Here is a 15,872-nt window from a genome sequence, read left to right as displayed (position 1 = left end):
CAATTAATGATATAAGTCATACATATTTATGATATTAAATAGTTGCTTTTTAATTTATTTAAGTTTAGTTTAGACTTAACGTCAAATAATTTGATTTGAATAAAGATTGTATTAATAAAGGGTGTAAGTTATACATACACATGTATAAATATATATCTTCTTTTTGGAAACATTTTAAAATAGTTGCTTTTTTACTTTAATTTTAGTTTATGTTTAATTTTTCATTTACTCATTTTATTTTGGTCATGTGTTAGTTATTTTGGGGTCATTCTTGGCATCGGTTCAGTGAAAAATCAATTGATGATTTGGACAATATTTATTGGATTTACTCAAGGAGGAAAATTAAATAGAAAAATGTGGTTTTTGTTTTTAGCAGGAATTATTGTCTCGACCGCAAATCACAAGTCGATTTATATTAAATTTTATTTTATGCATAGTTTTGTTTTTCTTTATCTTAAATATATTTGACACTCAAACACGTTGAAAACACCCTTTCCCTTCGCCTGAAGCTTCATGTCTGTGCAGGTCCTCCTCAGATGGACTTTGTCCTGCTGGAAGACGTTCCTCTTTTGGTCCCATAGGCTCTCCGGTTCTAAGGAGTAATCAAAGTTTGGAGCTTTTCAGAAGACGACGAGGAATCGACCACCACCGCGAAACTCTAGAAGAAGATGAAATCTGATGATCCTTCTGCTTCTTCTCCCTCTGCCATAAACACTCAAGAAGATTCACGGAATCTGGCGTCTAAAGACGAGAGATCGTGAGAAGGCGTCTGCTAGGTGAACTTGGACTCCAGAAACTCCCCACAGTTGGAACTGAAGAACCTCTGGGAGGAGGTGAGGAACGTCTTCCAGGAGAAAAACCAAGTCCAGTTGTCACCATGAGATCAGACGGCGATAGTCCAAGGAACTGATACCATGAGGAGAGCGCTCGGTCCATCTATCCGTCCGGCTTCAACCTTCCATCTAAGTTCCAGAAGCTCTGGCCTGGAAGTGTGTCACCCCAGAGGGAGAGGAAAAAATGCGAGCCGGAAGCCGAAAGCTCGCAGGGAGGTTGGACCATCAGCCGGGGCACTGAAGTTCTAAGTATAGCACAAAGGGTTGTAAACATCTCCTGATCCTGATCCTCCTGCTTACATCCTACTTCGGAAGTACGGTCGGAGCTTCAACGCAATACTCCGACAACCTTCTGATTGAGAAAGATATTGCTTCATCTTTTCACGCTCTTCTCATTACTTTGGGTTTAAGGCAACACTTTAAAAAAAACAAAAACAAACAGGGATTCATTTTCATCAATAACTGCGGCGTTAGCATGACTATTGATAGCATATTAGCTAGTTATTACACTTTTTAAAAGCCATATTTGCAAGAAGTTGATGTTATGTTAATTTATATAACATTATCATAAATGTTAATAACAATGTTAATAAAAGGTTAGCAACTGTTAAGCGTTGCGACTGGCAGTGTGTGGACTGGACGGGTTCAAGAAATCCACGTTTTTAACCACTTAGCACAACGCTACAGAACTGGCATCATACTTATCCCTTAAATCTATGTTATAGATTTAAAACAGTGACACTGAGTTGATTATTGATATTATATATATATATATATAGAGAGAGAGAGAGAGAGAGAGAGAATATGGAAATAATAAATGTAATCAAAAAAGATGACAACAATGTCACCTTAATCGTGAGGGTCTGGTAAAACATGCACTTTTTAACATTCAGCATCAAAAAAGTGCAACATTTACTTCTGAAAATTACTTGCAATATTTATTAATCGATTTAATCACACTTGACTGTTTAGTTTGCAAGTATAATTATAAATGCAATATTCAAAATGCAGAGAAACATACTTTGAAATGGGGTAAAAATGGGGTTCTAGTTAACTTACCAATCATTCCATTATGATTAGTTTGTGTGTCAAGACATCCTTTATAAACTTGCAGTTGCAACGTCGGTATAATATTATGTTATGTTATTTGATAGGATCAGAAAGATGTTAACTTGTACCTGTAAATTTGTTATTTAGTACATTAGTTGTTTAGTTGGTAGGGGTATCACTGGTAATGGGGAGCTAACAAGCTAACGAGCGTTGAGTTAATGATGAAAATGCACGCCTTTTCAAATCTTGCGTCCCATTCGGGCGCTAAAAACGGCCTGGAAGGACGGAGACGGCGGGAAATAACGCATCAACGGATTCACCGCTTTGTCTGTCTCCTGTATGAGTGAGGGGAAGCGACGGGAACGCAGAGGCGGGACGTTGACCACGCCCGAACCCGGTCGTGACGGACAGACAGTATTACAACATACTGCTGATGGAGCCGAAGTCCAAACCCGGGTCTTCCAGAGCTCCGGACGGACAGAAACATACCGAATGACGCCAAACACTCACTTGGTGATGAGTCTAAGAACTACTCTATTACTGTGTTATAACCTCACTCTCGATACATTTATATATTTATAGATATTTTTTTCTTTCCGGACACGGATATTAGAGCTATTTACACAAACACGGTTAAAAAAGTGCAGTAGAAAATACAGATTCTGTGTTTGTATGTGATTATAATCCGCCAGGAGAACATTCCGGAGATGTTTCGCAAACAATGGCTTATGTCCAAATGTGGAAATAAAAAATATGCCAATGGGGAGATAGAAAATAAAAGCAATGCGATATTTTAGTTTTTATATTCAAAAGGTAGATCATGTGCTTAGTATTTGTTTTGACGCTTTGTTTTGACGTTGAGAAGCAGCGGTTCAACCGACCGTATTGGCCGCGCCGTTGCCGTGGCGACGCGGATGCAGCATATCTATCAAACACCTCGGGGGCGTGTTGGCAAAGATGGAGAAGAAGGTGGTACGTGACCTTCCACCTTCGGGTCGGACGCGGCGGCCTCTTCCCTCCACGCCAGCGAGCTCAGCGGCGGGCGGCGGGCGGCTCGGACGCCTGGGCCTTCAGGAGGTCGACGATGTCGCTGTGAGACGCTGCCTCCGCCACCGACCGGGCCGTCTGTCCGTTCTGGAAGAGAACCGGAGAAAGAACATCTCGATCGTTCCAGTTGCAGAAGGGGCCGCGGCGACGCCCCTCGGCCTGAAGGTGACGCTGTCGCGTCGCTCTGCTCCAAAAAACTACATCTCTGTGAGCGACGCAGCTATCCTGGGATATCACCACTCCAGATTATGATTCGTCACGCTTCTGTAAAAGGTGCTCTAATTATTTGGTTTCCAAATTTAACACCTAAAAGACGCGGCAAAGCGGAATCCGGAGCCGATAAGCCGCTTTGAAGGAAAGGCCGTGTAATTAATCACAGCTGCGTCGGATATCTGGAGCTTTATCGCGACACGATGATGGCAGAGGGAAACATATGTTCTCAGGCGTCACAACACACACACACACACACACACACACACATTTCTAGCTATCTAAATATATATAGTATGCATATATGTATCAGCGTACATGAGTGAGAAGACAGCGTTTTGTTTCTTTGAAGAAATAGTTAAAATTGAAACAGATTGAATATTTGAACGTGAATAAATGTGTGAATATATATATATACACATGTATGTCTATGTATAGATAGACAGATATAAATATATTAAAATTTAATTTGATCAAAATATATATATATATGTATATGTATACATTATATTGTTATTGTATATATTTGTCTGTGCATATAAAATGAATGCATACACAGATACATATATATAGCATAAAAGATTAAATATATATAATCAATTTAAATAATATAATAGATCGTGAATATATATGTATACATGTATTTATACACATATATACACACATACTAAAGTTAAATTTCATACAAATATTTTATTCAATTTTTTGTTGATATTGTTTTGTGTATATATGTATATATATATATATAATAAACATATACGTATAGTTTTTTTTTATATTTGTGTGCTTATATATATATAAATATATATACATGTATGCTTTTTAATTCTTCCTTTCCCTTCAGCCGCAGGGATTCTTAAAATCTTAAGATTTTAAAACCTTCAAAAAAAAAACTCACCCACTTACTGTCAATTATAATAATTTAAACTGTAATAATTTATCTGTATATACGTTCGTAACTGTGCAATATTTCATAGCAGCTACATGTACAATATTTTTTCATACTGTTGTGCACTCATCTTTCACTTGTTACTTAAGACACTTTATACTTTATTTGTATTTCTTATTCTCCCTTTTTCTCTTATTTTTTACTGTTTATACAATTTTTCTACTATTATTTATTATTGTAACATTTTTCTTGTAACTCTGGCACAACAATTTCCTTCGGAATAAATAAAGTAGTTCTTATTCTTATTCTTATTCTTATGCATATATACAGTACTGTATATGCCTCCCCCTCCTGGTGGGTGGAGAGCACGGTCCTCAACAAGGACCTCCAGCCACTTTACTTGCACCTGAACACAAAAATGTGCCCGCCTGAAAAACATCCTCCTCTCCCTCAGAAGAACGAGGAACCTGGCTAGTCGTGGACATCTCAGATACGGTCGCTGACCTACATTTCTCTTTCCGGGCCACACTCCTGCCCGACCCCGTTTAGCTACCGCAGGAAAAATATGATCAAATGAACTATTTATCTTTGTTTTAAGAAAAGGCCAAGCGCCGCTCCCTCCACGGGTCATCCACGGTGCTCCGGGAAAAATTGCAAAAACCCCAGGGAGAGATGAAAATAGATGAACCCGCTTTCTAATATGGCGGTCATGGCGAGAAACGAGTACCTTGTCCGTGAGGCCGGCGTCGCAGCGGCCCGTTTCCAGCAGCAGGCGGGCGATGTGGGTGTGTCCGTGCTCACTGGCGCACATCAGCGCCGTGGAGCCCTCGCGGTCCTGGGCGTTGACGTCGGCGCCGCAGCTCAGCAGCAGCCGCACCATGGCGAGGCGGCCGTGGCTCACGGCGAGCATGAGAGCCGTCTGGCCCGTCTGGATAAGATAAGATACACTTTATTAATCCCCATAAAGGGAAATTCTTTTTTCACAGCAGCATAACGGTAAATATGAATCTAAATATAAAAAATGGATTGCCATTGATCATTTAAGAATATTTCCATTCATTCATTCAGATCCAGAGTGTCTTAATGTAGTGTTCCCTTTATTTTCTTGAGCTGTGTCCGTAGAAGATATCCACAAATAATTAGACAGCAGGAAAAAAAACTGAAACAAACAGAAAGGGTGAAAATAGACAACCAAAACAACAACAACAAGGATAGGAATATGAACAGAGTGGCAATAACAATGCTAAAAATAAACAAAAATAAGCAGGATGCGAATGGGCTGAGACTAACATGGATAAAAAATAGACAACGGGGTGAATGGGTGAGGTAGTGAGAGTGATGAGGAGCACGGGGGAATAAGATAAAAACCAGGTTGAAGATGTCACAAACACTGATTTATGAATTAATTCATAAAGTTAAAGGCTGTCAATTAAACCTCAAACTCAATGCTGGCAACTATCAGCTTCTCAAGAGTCCAAAAAGCCAATCGGGGTGATTGTTGATGGTTATTCGTCGCGCACAACCTTTACGCTCGACTTGAAATGAGAGAAACGTCCGCAAAGATGGCGATCGACATTGTGAAAATGATAAACGTATAAAAAAAATTCTCAGACTAGCTTTGACTAAAACCATGGGATGCACGTTAGCACGTGCTTGAATGTTAATCGAGGAACAGCGGACCCTCGCTGGACCCTTGCTGATTTTTTTTGCCACTTCTGTTTCTGGCGTATTTTTTTCAAGGGCTAGCTTGTGCTAGCTGATGGTACAACAGAGTTCAGTGCGGCAGTAAGGCGAAGATGGAAATAGTTGTTTTTCAACTATTTTCAACTATCCAGAAGGTTCAATGGTCCAACTTTTACGGAAAAAATTTTTCGGCGCAGCCAGGGCGTCGAGGGGATCAGCAGATGATGCGGTTCTGTTGGCTTCATCGGGCCATGATCTCCAACTTTTTGCTGAAATGGTTCACAGGCGGGATGAGGATCGGCACCTCCAAATCCGAGACCACGGTGCTCAACCGGAATTCGGTAGAATGCCCACTCCGGGTCGGGGAAGAGGTCCTGCCCCAAGTGGAGGAGTTCAAGTATCTCCAGGTCTTGTTCTCGAGTGAGGGAAGGATGGAGCGGGACGTGGACAGGGGGATGTGATCCGGTGCTGTGATCCGGACTCTGGTGAAGAAGGAGCTGAGCCAGAAGGCGACGCTCTCAATTAATCGGTAGATCTCCGTTCCTACCCTCACGAACTAGATCGCAGATACAAGTGGCCAAAATGAGTTTCCTTCGAGGGGTGGCTGGACTCTCCCTTACAGACAGGGTGAGAAGTTCGGTCATTCTAGAGGAGGAGGTATTCCGGGCATGTCCATCTGGGAGGAGACCATGGGGAAGATGCCGGAGAGGCTACGTCTCCAGGTTGGCCTAGGCATGCCTCAAGGTCCACCCAGAAGAGCTGGGCCTTTTGGCTGCGCCTGTCCACCCAACTCTGGATAAGCAGGGGAAGATGCATGGATGGACGGATGAATGAAAAAACTCATTTGTACCAAGAAAGATTTTCTCTGCGAACCAAAAAACACTTATCGTGCACCGCCATGAGGAGTGGGGTGGGGTTCTCCCTGGATCCATCGAAGGGCCACATTGGGAGGCATGCAAGCTATTGCCCTCTCAAACCAGGGACCTACTGGCCGGGAAGCGGAGCCTAATGTTCATCAGCGGCAGTTGACATGTGCTGCCGAGACTGTGCGAGGCGTGCAGCAGAAAGTGTTTTGTTTTTAAAAAACGGAACATCTGACACCGTGTTCCCACAATGGCAAATGTCACAGAGCACATTTAAATGTTTGCGTGACCCCATTATGCTTCCCTGGTTACCGATCGAGTTCCTCTCGCTGTTGACAATTGTGTTAAGTTTGCATGAGAGACAGCTCTGCGATCACTGGGAAAAAGAAAACGCTGACATCCTGGTGTATCTCTACAATGTGACCCACATTCTGTTTGTAGAGAGAAAATCACCCAGGTATTTCTGTGCCATGCTATAAACTCTGCGCTCATTTCCTCGTTTTGTTTCACTCCTTATTTTATCCGGCGGTGACATGAAGAGCCCCTCTCGGCACAAACGGCGAAAAGGAGACAGTCAGGTATAATTTGCAAATAAAATCAAATCACAACTGTGCAGTTAATGGGTCCTGATGGGAAGCGACGGGAGCGGCGTCACCGCCCAGCAGGGGGCGAACTCTCGCAATATTTTTTTTAAAACACGGTTTTATGAGCAGGGCGAATGATATAGGTTTCTTCATGAAGTGTGAATGAGAGGGCTGTTGTGTGGATGAGGGAGCAAACTGATATTTGTATTAGATATTCCAATGAGTGGATAAATAATCATATATCTGTATTTTATAAATGTATAGTTGTATGTTTCCATATGGCAACATGGATGAGAGGGTGAATGCTATATGTCTCTGAATGTCTCGATGTGACAAGGAAAGGACAGGATGAATGGTTGTACATCAGCAAATGACGTGTAAATGAGAGGCTGAATGGTTGTACGTCTGTAAAATGTTACGTAAATGAGGGTGAATTTCATGTCTGTTTATGACGTATGAATGAGAGGGTGAATGAAACAATATCTCTATATGACATATGAGAAGTTGTCGGTCTCCATAAGACGTGTGAATGAGAGGGTGAATTGTGTCTCTAGTTAGTGTATGAATGAGAGGGTGAAAGTTAATTGTCTCTAAATCATGTGTGAATGAGAGGGTGAGTGGTTGTAAGTCTCTATATGGCAAGGAAATGACAGGATGAATGGTTGTGTGGATGAGAGAGCAAATGGATATTTGTGCGAATGAGAGGATGAATAATCATATATCTCTAGATGACATGAATAGTTGTATGTCTCCATATGACGTGTAAATGAGAGGGTGAACGATTGGACGTCTTTAAATTTCATGTAAATGATGGTGAATATTTATGTCTCTTTATGACGTATGAATGTGAATGAGAGAGTGAATGCTGTGTGTGTCTAAGGGGCAAGGAAATGAGAGGATGAATGGTTGTATGTCTGGAAATGTCATGTAAATGAAGGTGAATTTTATGTCTTTATGACATATGAATGAGAGGATGAAAGTTATATCTCTATTTATGAAGTACGGATGAGAGAGTGAATGCTATGTTTCTTTATGAAGAACAAATGAGAGTGTGAATGGCTGTTTCTATATTGTTTGTGAATGAGAGGGCAAATGAATAGTCGTACGTCTCCATATTTTGTGTGAATGAGAGGCTGAATGGTTGATGTGTGAATGAGAGGGTGAATGCAGCACATCTCTACCGAAGGCCGGCGTTCATGTGTTCACCTGTCTGGATCGGGCGTTGACGTCCCCGAGCCTCAGGAGCTGCTGGGCCACCTCCAGGTCGTCTGGGCTGTCGGCGGGCGTCAGAGCGGCCAGCATCACCGGCGTGTAGCCAGCCTTGTTCACATTATCTGTTTCACACAAACCTGAACACACACACTCAGATGATTGACTGGGTAAGACAGCTGATAGACACCATGTTCAGTGTCACACTGTGTATGGCATTCAGCCAAGTGCGGCGTGCGTGTGTGTGTGTGTGTGTGTGTGTGTGAACTCACCGGTATCCAGCAGCAGTTTCACCACGGGGAAGTTGGAATGCGACACGCTGTAGTGCAGAGCCATGTTCCCGTTGCCGTCGGTCAGGTTGACCACGTAGGGCAGGAGGGTGGGGGTGGTCAGGCCCACCTGGCGCAGGTACAGTCGGACGGTGTCGGCCCGAGAGTCCCTCTGGCTGGAGACCTTGAACCACTCCTGGTAGAGCACCACCAACACCTGCCGCTGAGGACAGAAGAGGACGCCCGCCGGTGGGGTTTTACGTTCAGCTCAATTTGGGCGAATCCCGGAAGGCGGGTCCTCACCATCTCCTTATCCGGGGACGACACCTCCTCCATGCGGTCCTTCACATAAAGGCACGCGTCGATAAAACCCTTGTCCACCTTGTCCCTGGAGATGAGAATGTATGGCGGTGACAATTCGGCGCTCGTGCGGTACACCGGGAACGCGATTACCGCCGGGAAACAAACAGCGCAGAAGAAAACGCTTCCTGTAATCAAATCTGGAGGCGGTGCCACGCCTGGAGGACTTCTGCGCGCTCATCAGTCTGTCGCCTGAGATACTGGCGGACAGCGAGCGGTTTGAACCTACTCAATCGCCGCTAAGTGCTTCTCGCGGTCGTCCATCACGCCCGGACCCGCTGGCGTGGATGCGTAGCAGCCCGTTTGCGCTAACGCAGCGGTGTCAAACTCTAGGCCCGCGAGCCGGATCGGGCCCGTGAATAGGTTTAATCCGGGTTGCAAAGCTAAAAGATACCAGGTTTGAGGGGTGAGTTGAACAATATGTACCCCTAGACAGAGACAGAGGAAGAGGACCTTCTCCACAAACCTCTGCGAAGGGTCCAACCACTTGAGAACAGATTTTCCTCTGTGTTGCCCCGGAGATAAAATGAGTTTGACATCCCTGCCCTAACGAAAATGGGATTATTACCCGCTGCAGCCATGCCCGATTAGCTGTTAGCAGTGGATTATGATATTTTGTCCTCATGTGATGTACAGGAGCTTCTTGGGAAGGAGGCATGCAGGTGAGACCTTTGCGAAGGCAAAATTATTTTGCCCTGTTCACGCCTCGTTTGTTTGTGGATCACAAACCCAGGCCTGGTCAGGCTCTTTCAATCCATCTCACCCGTCAGCCTGCTCCTCCAGGAGTTCCTGGCCGCCGACTGGATCGAGGAGGTCCGTCTCGCTTTCCTTCTCCTCAGCCGCTGGAGCTTCTGCTCCCTCCTCCTGCTTCTCCGGAGGCTGAGGCTCCTTCTTCTCATCCTCTGGCTCTGAGCTGTCCTCTTCCTCTGCCTCGGCCTTGGGCTTCTCATCGCCACTGGACTCCTCACTGGACGTTGTCTCGTACCTGAGGGGAGGAGGTGCAGGCGCTGAAGTTAAAGCTGAAGGAAAGGAGAAACCAAAGGGAATGCAAGCTCCTTCCAAATGACCGGGTCAAAAGGATCTGCCTAAATGCAAAGCAAATATTTACCAATAAATATTCTTTACCATTTATTTTTTCTGCAACGGGTTCAGGAAGACCTAGGCCACAGTTTGGCACCACTAGCTGCCGCAAAGCGTTTTCCAGCTGCAGAAAACGAAAACGCTTGCTTCAACTAAACCTACGCCATTTGTGTACAATGACAAAACAAAATAGGACACTGGCTTTTGACTGGCAATTGTATAAACTGCATGAACCGTGGTTTTTGTCCAAAATTGCCGCTCCAAGTTTCCCTTCTTGGGAAAAGCACTGGTGGACTGACAGATGAGGCAACGCACTACTGATATGTTACGGTGAAAAAAAGTTCCTTCATTCCCAATGGAAGTGGCACATCTTTGTCCTCTTAGTCATTTTTATACCCTTCCTTAAGTTTAGTAACAATAAATTGGAGGCTAACTAGGCATCTCGCTAGCTTGCTGAAGTTTTCCCGGTACAAATGCACGCTCCTGTGCCGCTTGGGGAAAAAGAAGATCAGACGTCAGAACGGCTGCTGTGGATGTCAATCAAGTGACAAAGGTCACGGACGACAGACGCCGATCGACCACCCGCAATCTACAGACACTGCCATTGGACAAGTGGACTGTTGATTTAGATGTGTATTGTGCCTCATCATGCCAATTTTGCATATTTGACATATAAAACCTGGGTTTATTGTGCCCGTTTTAGACATATTTTTTATTTTTATCAAACAGCTCATTTCATTGCATTTATGAAGGAGGAATAACCATTGAATCATTGAATTCTCGCGTCCTGGATCACGCTCGGCGTCACGGCCGCCCCTGAGTTAAACATTTAACGCTCCTTTTGTGTGTGATGACTGAATGTGACATTCAGAAACGCCGAAAGACGAAACCCAGAGCTCCCCTCTTGGATTAAACCCTGCAAACAACCATTTGTTTATTTTGGGCTCTGGAAGATTCAACACCCACGGAGTGTGTGTGTGTGTGTGTGTGTGTGTGTGTGTACAGCCGCACCCCCACCACAGTGAAACAGCCATACAACGCCAGCTAATATGATAGCAATTGATGGAAAGTCAGGCTGCGCCGGCCTCCGGTGTGATGTGAAAAAGATGCTTGTTCTACGCAGCCTTCAGCAACACGTCCAAAACATCCGTCATGGCTCAGCGTATAAATCCATACATGTGTCTGAAACAAACGCCTCCGTGTCCAGAGGTGGGAGGCCGGTGATAAATTGTGGGCTGCCAATGAGGAATGAGGCGGGCGATAATCAGGCTACGTAATGGAGGCTTCCGCGTCAGCCCATCGATCAATCGGAGCCTTATATCGAACCGAGCGGATTCGCTGAACTCCCGTTTCAGACAGCGGACACGAGGAGGTGCTCGGAGGTCGCAGCATTCTCCGGATTCCAAAGGGTTCTCAGGGGAGATCATCCACAGAAAGAAAAAAAAAAAGAAGAAGAAATACAGCCTTCACACTCCCTGGTGTGGGCAGAGACCCAAGTATGGTCAGACAAAATATAGTTGTCTGGCATGTTTTTCACATTCCAGGAAAAAAAAAACTTCTGAAGAAAAGTGGGCTTCAAAGGCCAAACTGAAAATCCACATGAAAGAGGTTTTATATAATCTATTAATGGACTGACAATTCTATAAAAGTGGTGTTTGTAGATACTCTCCAGTTATATATACAGTGGTCCCTTAAGATAAAACATAAGAGAAACTTTATTGATCCCCAGAGGGGAAATTCCTTTGTCACAGCAGCATAACAGTTAGGTCAGAAATTAAAAAAAAAGAAAAGAAATAATAAATAAATAAGATAAATGCATAAATAGAACTAAATTCCTTCCAGAAGTGGGGTTGTATGTTTTTGCAATCTTAAATGAATTTTCCCCATTTAAAAAAACAAAATAAATTAATTTGTTCCAACCCCGCCCGAAACTCACAAAATGGTACATTGCGTGGATGCATTACGATTATTATCACGTGCGAAATCGCCAACATGTACACCACATTCGTGCTTCGCCATTACTTCGTGCTTAATTTCCAGAGAAAGCGCCTTCTCTCTGGGTTCACCGCTTGCTTTCTTAGGGCCCTTGATAAAAAAATACACAAATACACATTAGACATGCGGTTTTGTCCCTTGCAGCCTAATACATTTTGTCATTTTTTTTTATTGTCTGACAAAAAGTCCTCATCAAACTGAAGTGAAGTATTTTAGAAAGATGTACTTGAATTAGTTTCACTTTAATTTTGAAAAATTGAATTATATCTAATTTACTTATTAATATATAAAATATTTATCGGATTCTTGAGAACAGGAAAATCCCATCCCAGATTCCCAAGGTAAAGTAAAGCAAAGAAAAGAAAAGCCAAGTGAAATTAACGTAAAATTAAGTCAAGTAAAGCAAAGTGAAATAAAGTAAAGCAAAGCTATGTAAAGTAAAATTAACATAAAGTAAAATAAAGCAAAGAAAAGCCAAGTAAAGTAAGGAAGCTTTGAGATCTTTGTATGTATTGGTTTATTTGGAAGTATTTCTCCGTTTTTTAACATACCAACTACCTAAATGAAGGTGACAGCGGCGAGCTGCATCGATTCAGAAGATGCGGCGGCGCCATAAAGCTTATTGGAGCCATGGGCACTCGCTCAGCTCATACACATCAATTTCAAATTGTGATTTTCTCGCTCTCGTGAGAAAGAAAGATTTTTTTTCATATTTCAAGGATAAAATTGGCTCGAATCACACTGATGAGAAATTCATTTATAAAGTGATTTGTATCTTAAGGGGCCACTGTATTCATCTCCTTTTCACTGGATCACATTCACCCATTCACAGCTGCAGGGCAAAAAAAGGACACGGTGGTGTGGATGCATTTACAAATACACCAATAAAAGTATCCAATAAGGATTGTATGCAAAAAGGAATGATGATTTTGAATGTTTAAAGCTGGATTAAATTGGAAATTCATGCACCTCATTTGTTTCTTTGTGAAAAAGGACTTCACCCAGACGGTGCGACCGGGCCTGAAGGGTTCCTCTCTCGTTGAATGATACACCTTTGCATCAAAGTTTCATGAAAAATTGGCCGGATTTGTTTTTTGCGCTCAGACAGAAAGGGAAAAACAGAACCGTCCACCAGACATGCAGAAAATATCACCCTGTTAAAAGCCCAAAACACAGTGGGGGGGTGGGGGTGGGGTGGGGTGGGTGGGGGGCGGCAAACCAGAGCCGATCCATTTCTTTCATTGCGATCATTCTCACGATTAAGGTGAGAATAGACTTTATATTAAAACACAAAACTCCCTGGTATTTAACATGCAAAATAATTATACGGGTTAAATGATCGAGCGGGAGTTAGGAAATTGGAAAAACGGAGGTTGAACATTGAAAAAGTAATCATTTCACTTGAGAAGGAAGTCATTTTAAGGAGACCAAGGTTCCTGATAAAGCCCCGGGGGGCCTCAGTTATCATCATTAACACGCTGACACTGCTGGCTGTCATTTCTTTATTCATACATAATTAGTTCAAACATGCAGTCATAATGAAGTCTGAGTATACAGTACATTCAACTTTGCACAGTCGCTCATAACCCGGGTTCGATCGAACCCCAGGGGTTCGACGGAGGTTAAGACACACACCCAACTCAGAATTCGTGATGACAGGCCCCGCTTGGCCTTCACTGGCTGCAGGTGATCACATTACACACACTATATGGTCAAAAGGATTCGCTAACCCATCCAAGTAACGGAAATCAGGTGTTCCAATCACTTCCATGACCCAACCTAGGCACGCGGACGCCTTCTCTGGAGGGACCAATCGCGCTTCCCCATCTGACGATCTGATAGACGAGTCTGGGTTTGGCGGTTGCCAGGAGAACGCTAATTGTTTGACTGTATTGTGACATGTGTGAAGTTTGTTGGAGTTGGGATTATGATGTGGGCTTGTTTTTGGCCCTTTGATCCACTGAAAGGAACTCTGAAAGCTTCAACATACCAAGATATTTTGGACAACTCCATGCTCCCAACTTTATGGGAACAGTTTAGAGCTGGGCCCTTCCTTTTCCAGCATGACTGTGCACCAGTGCACAAAGCAAGCTCCATAAAGACATGGATGAACTTGACAGTCGGGACCTCAACCCCATAGAACACCTTGGGGATGAATTAGAGCAGAGACTGAGAGCCAGGCCTTCTTGTACAACATCAGTATGGTCCAAAATTGCAAGAAACACTCCTGAACCTTGTGGACAGCCTTCCCAGAAGAGCTGAAGGAGTTCTAGCTGCAAAGAATTGATGTCATATTGAACCCTATGGATTAGGAATAGGATGTCACTTAAATTCATATGCGAGTCAAGGCAGGTGAGCCAATATTTTTGGCCATTTAGCGTGGCTTGACCGATGGAATTGGAGCTACCCGGCAGGAGGCCGAGAGGAAGACCAAAGAGAAGATTTATGGACGTAGTGAAAGAGGATATGAAGGGAAGGTAGTTGGTGTGAGAGAGGAGGATACAGTGAGTAGGGTTAGATGGAGAAGGTTGATTCGCAGTGGTGACCCCTGAAGGGAAAAGCCAGAAGGAGAAGAAGAAGTGTAGCTTGGCCGATCTGTGCTGCAAGGATTTAGGTGCGCTCAGTAGTCAACTTGTGACTTGGGATGGTACGTCGTGTGAGCAAAAAAAGACAGTGGTATAACGGAGCATGATGGGAGTCAGTGTCCTATCTGGATGATTTGCAATGCCGAATTGAGCAAATCTAGTCGTACTCCGCCAACACTAAGGGAACATTTCCTTGCAAAAATGACATGAGAGTGGCCCTTGCCAAGGTGAAGGAGAATTGCAAGAGATTATTCATTCATTCATTCATTCATCGTCTACACTGCTTATCCTATCCTAGCTGTCACCGGGTGAGAGCCGGGGTCCACCTTGGATCGGTCGATCTCAGGGCCACATGTAGAGACATACAAGCATTCACTCGATCATTCTAGGGACCGTCTCGCTGAGAGGCGCAGCTGTGCAGCCCTGCCATTGATGAGATGTTTTGACATGAAGACATGAATCTGTGATGTTATTGAATTTGATACACACAGTAAAGTAGCAATATATTTATTAGGGCCTGATATCGGCTGACTGAGTTGCTAACGTCCCATATTGCTGCAGAGGCACTTATTAGGCACTGCAGAGGACCATAAACACCGCCCAAAAAAATGATGTCCCATCACTTGAGGTATTCTATAAGACACGCTGCCTCAGGGATCCATCTCACCCAGCCAACACCTACTCCGACTGTTGCCCACAAGGAGGCATAAACAAACAAAGTTGTTACCCCAGAACACTCATGGCACTAAAATCAGCACAACTCTGAAGACTCAAACCTTTTTTTTCCACTTTTGTCCTTTCTGCATATTTATGTATTTATTCTTCTAGATGTTATTTCATATTTTTTGTCTTATATCTCGAACCAAGAGATGCTGCTATTGTTTTTGATTCCACTGAACCTGAAAGCTGCCATCTCTAAATTTCGTTTGACTCTGTGTAACCATGAAAATCCTTGAGTTACGGTACACTGTGACTCAAAAGCGTCGGGCTGATCCCATGTGGGTCCCCGGTCACCACGGGAAGTCCGTCTGGAATCTGCTGTGTTTGCCGTAGTAAATTTCACCGCGTTCGCACATGAAACAGGGTGAAATGGCTCAAAGGTTGGCGTCGACGCCGAGGTAACAGGCCAACCGCGAAGCTTGGTTGGACGGGGGACAGCGGAGACATACCACATTGGATCATCTGAAGAGCATCATAACAAATGTATGAAGTCAC

The 15,872-nt window shown here is 43.7% G+C and overlaps 1 protein-coding gene across 3 annotated transcripts in view; it reads right to left on the bottom strand.

Moving 5' to 3' along the window:
• Window positions 1-15,872, bottom strand: part of kank4 (KN motif and ankyrin repeat domains 4) — an 82,989-nt gene that overhangs the window by 1,014 nt on the left and 66,103 nt on the right. For all 3 annotated transcript variants that reach the window (XM_086162047.1, XM_086162048.1, XM_086162049.1), the window contains exons 5-10: window positions 9,761-9,982; window positions 8,941-9,025; window positions 8,641-8,860; window positions 8,366-8,508; window positions 4,757-4,957; window positions 1-3,017 (exon numbers count right to left, since the gene is read on the bottom strand). The exon at window positions 1-3,017 is cut by the window's left edge and continues 1,014 nt beyond it. In XM_086162047.1, coding sequence (XP_086018173.1) covers window positions 2,916-3,017; window positions 4,757-4,957; window positions 8,366-8,508; window positions 8,641-8,860; window positions 8,941-9,025; window positions 9,761-9,982 — 973 coding nt within the window. In that variant the 3' untranslated portion in view covers window positions 1-2,915. The remainder of the gene's footprint in view (window positions 3,018-4,756; window positions 4,958-8,365; window positions 8,509-8,640; window positions 8,861-8,940; window positions 9,026-9,760; window positions 9,983-15,872) is intronic.

This window comes from Fistularia commersonii, chromosome 16 (assembly GCF_037954325.1).
Source record: "Fistularia commersonii isolate RoL2024-O1a breed Wild chromosome 16, RoL_Fcom_v1.0, whole genome shotgun sequence".
NCBI classification, from domain to species: Eukaryota; Metazoa; Chordata; class Actinopteri; order Syngnathiformes; family Fistulariidae; genus Fistularia; species Fistularia commersonii.
The sequence above is the reverse complement of the archived record's forward strand: the minus strand, read 5'-3'. Positions and strand labels throughout refer to the sequence as shown.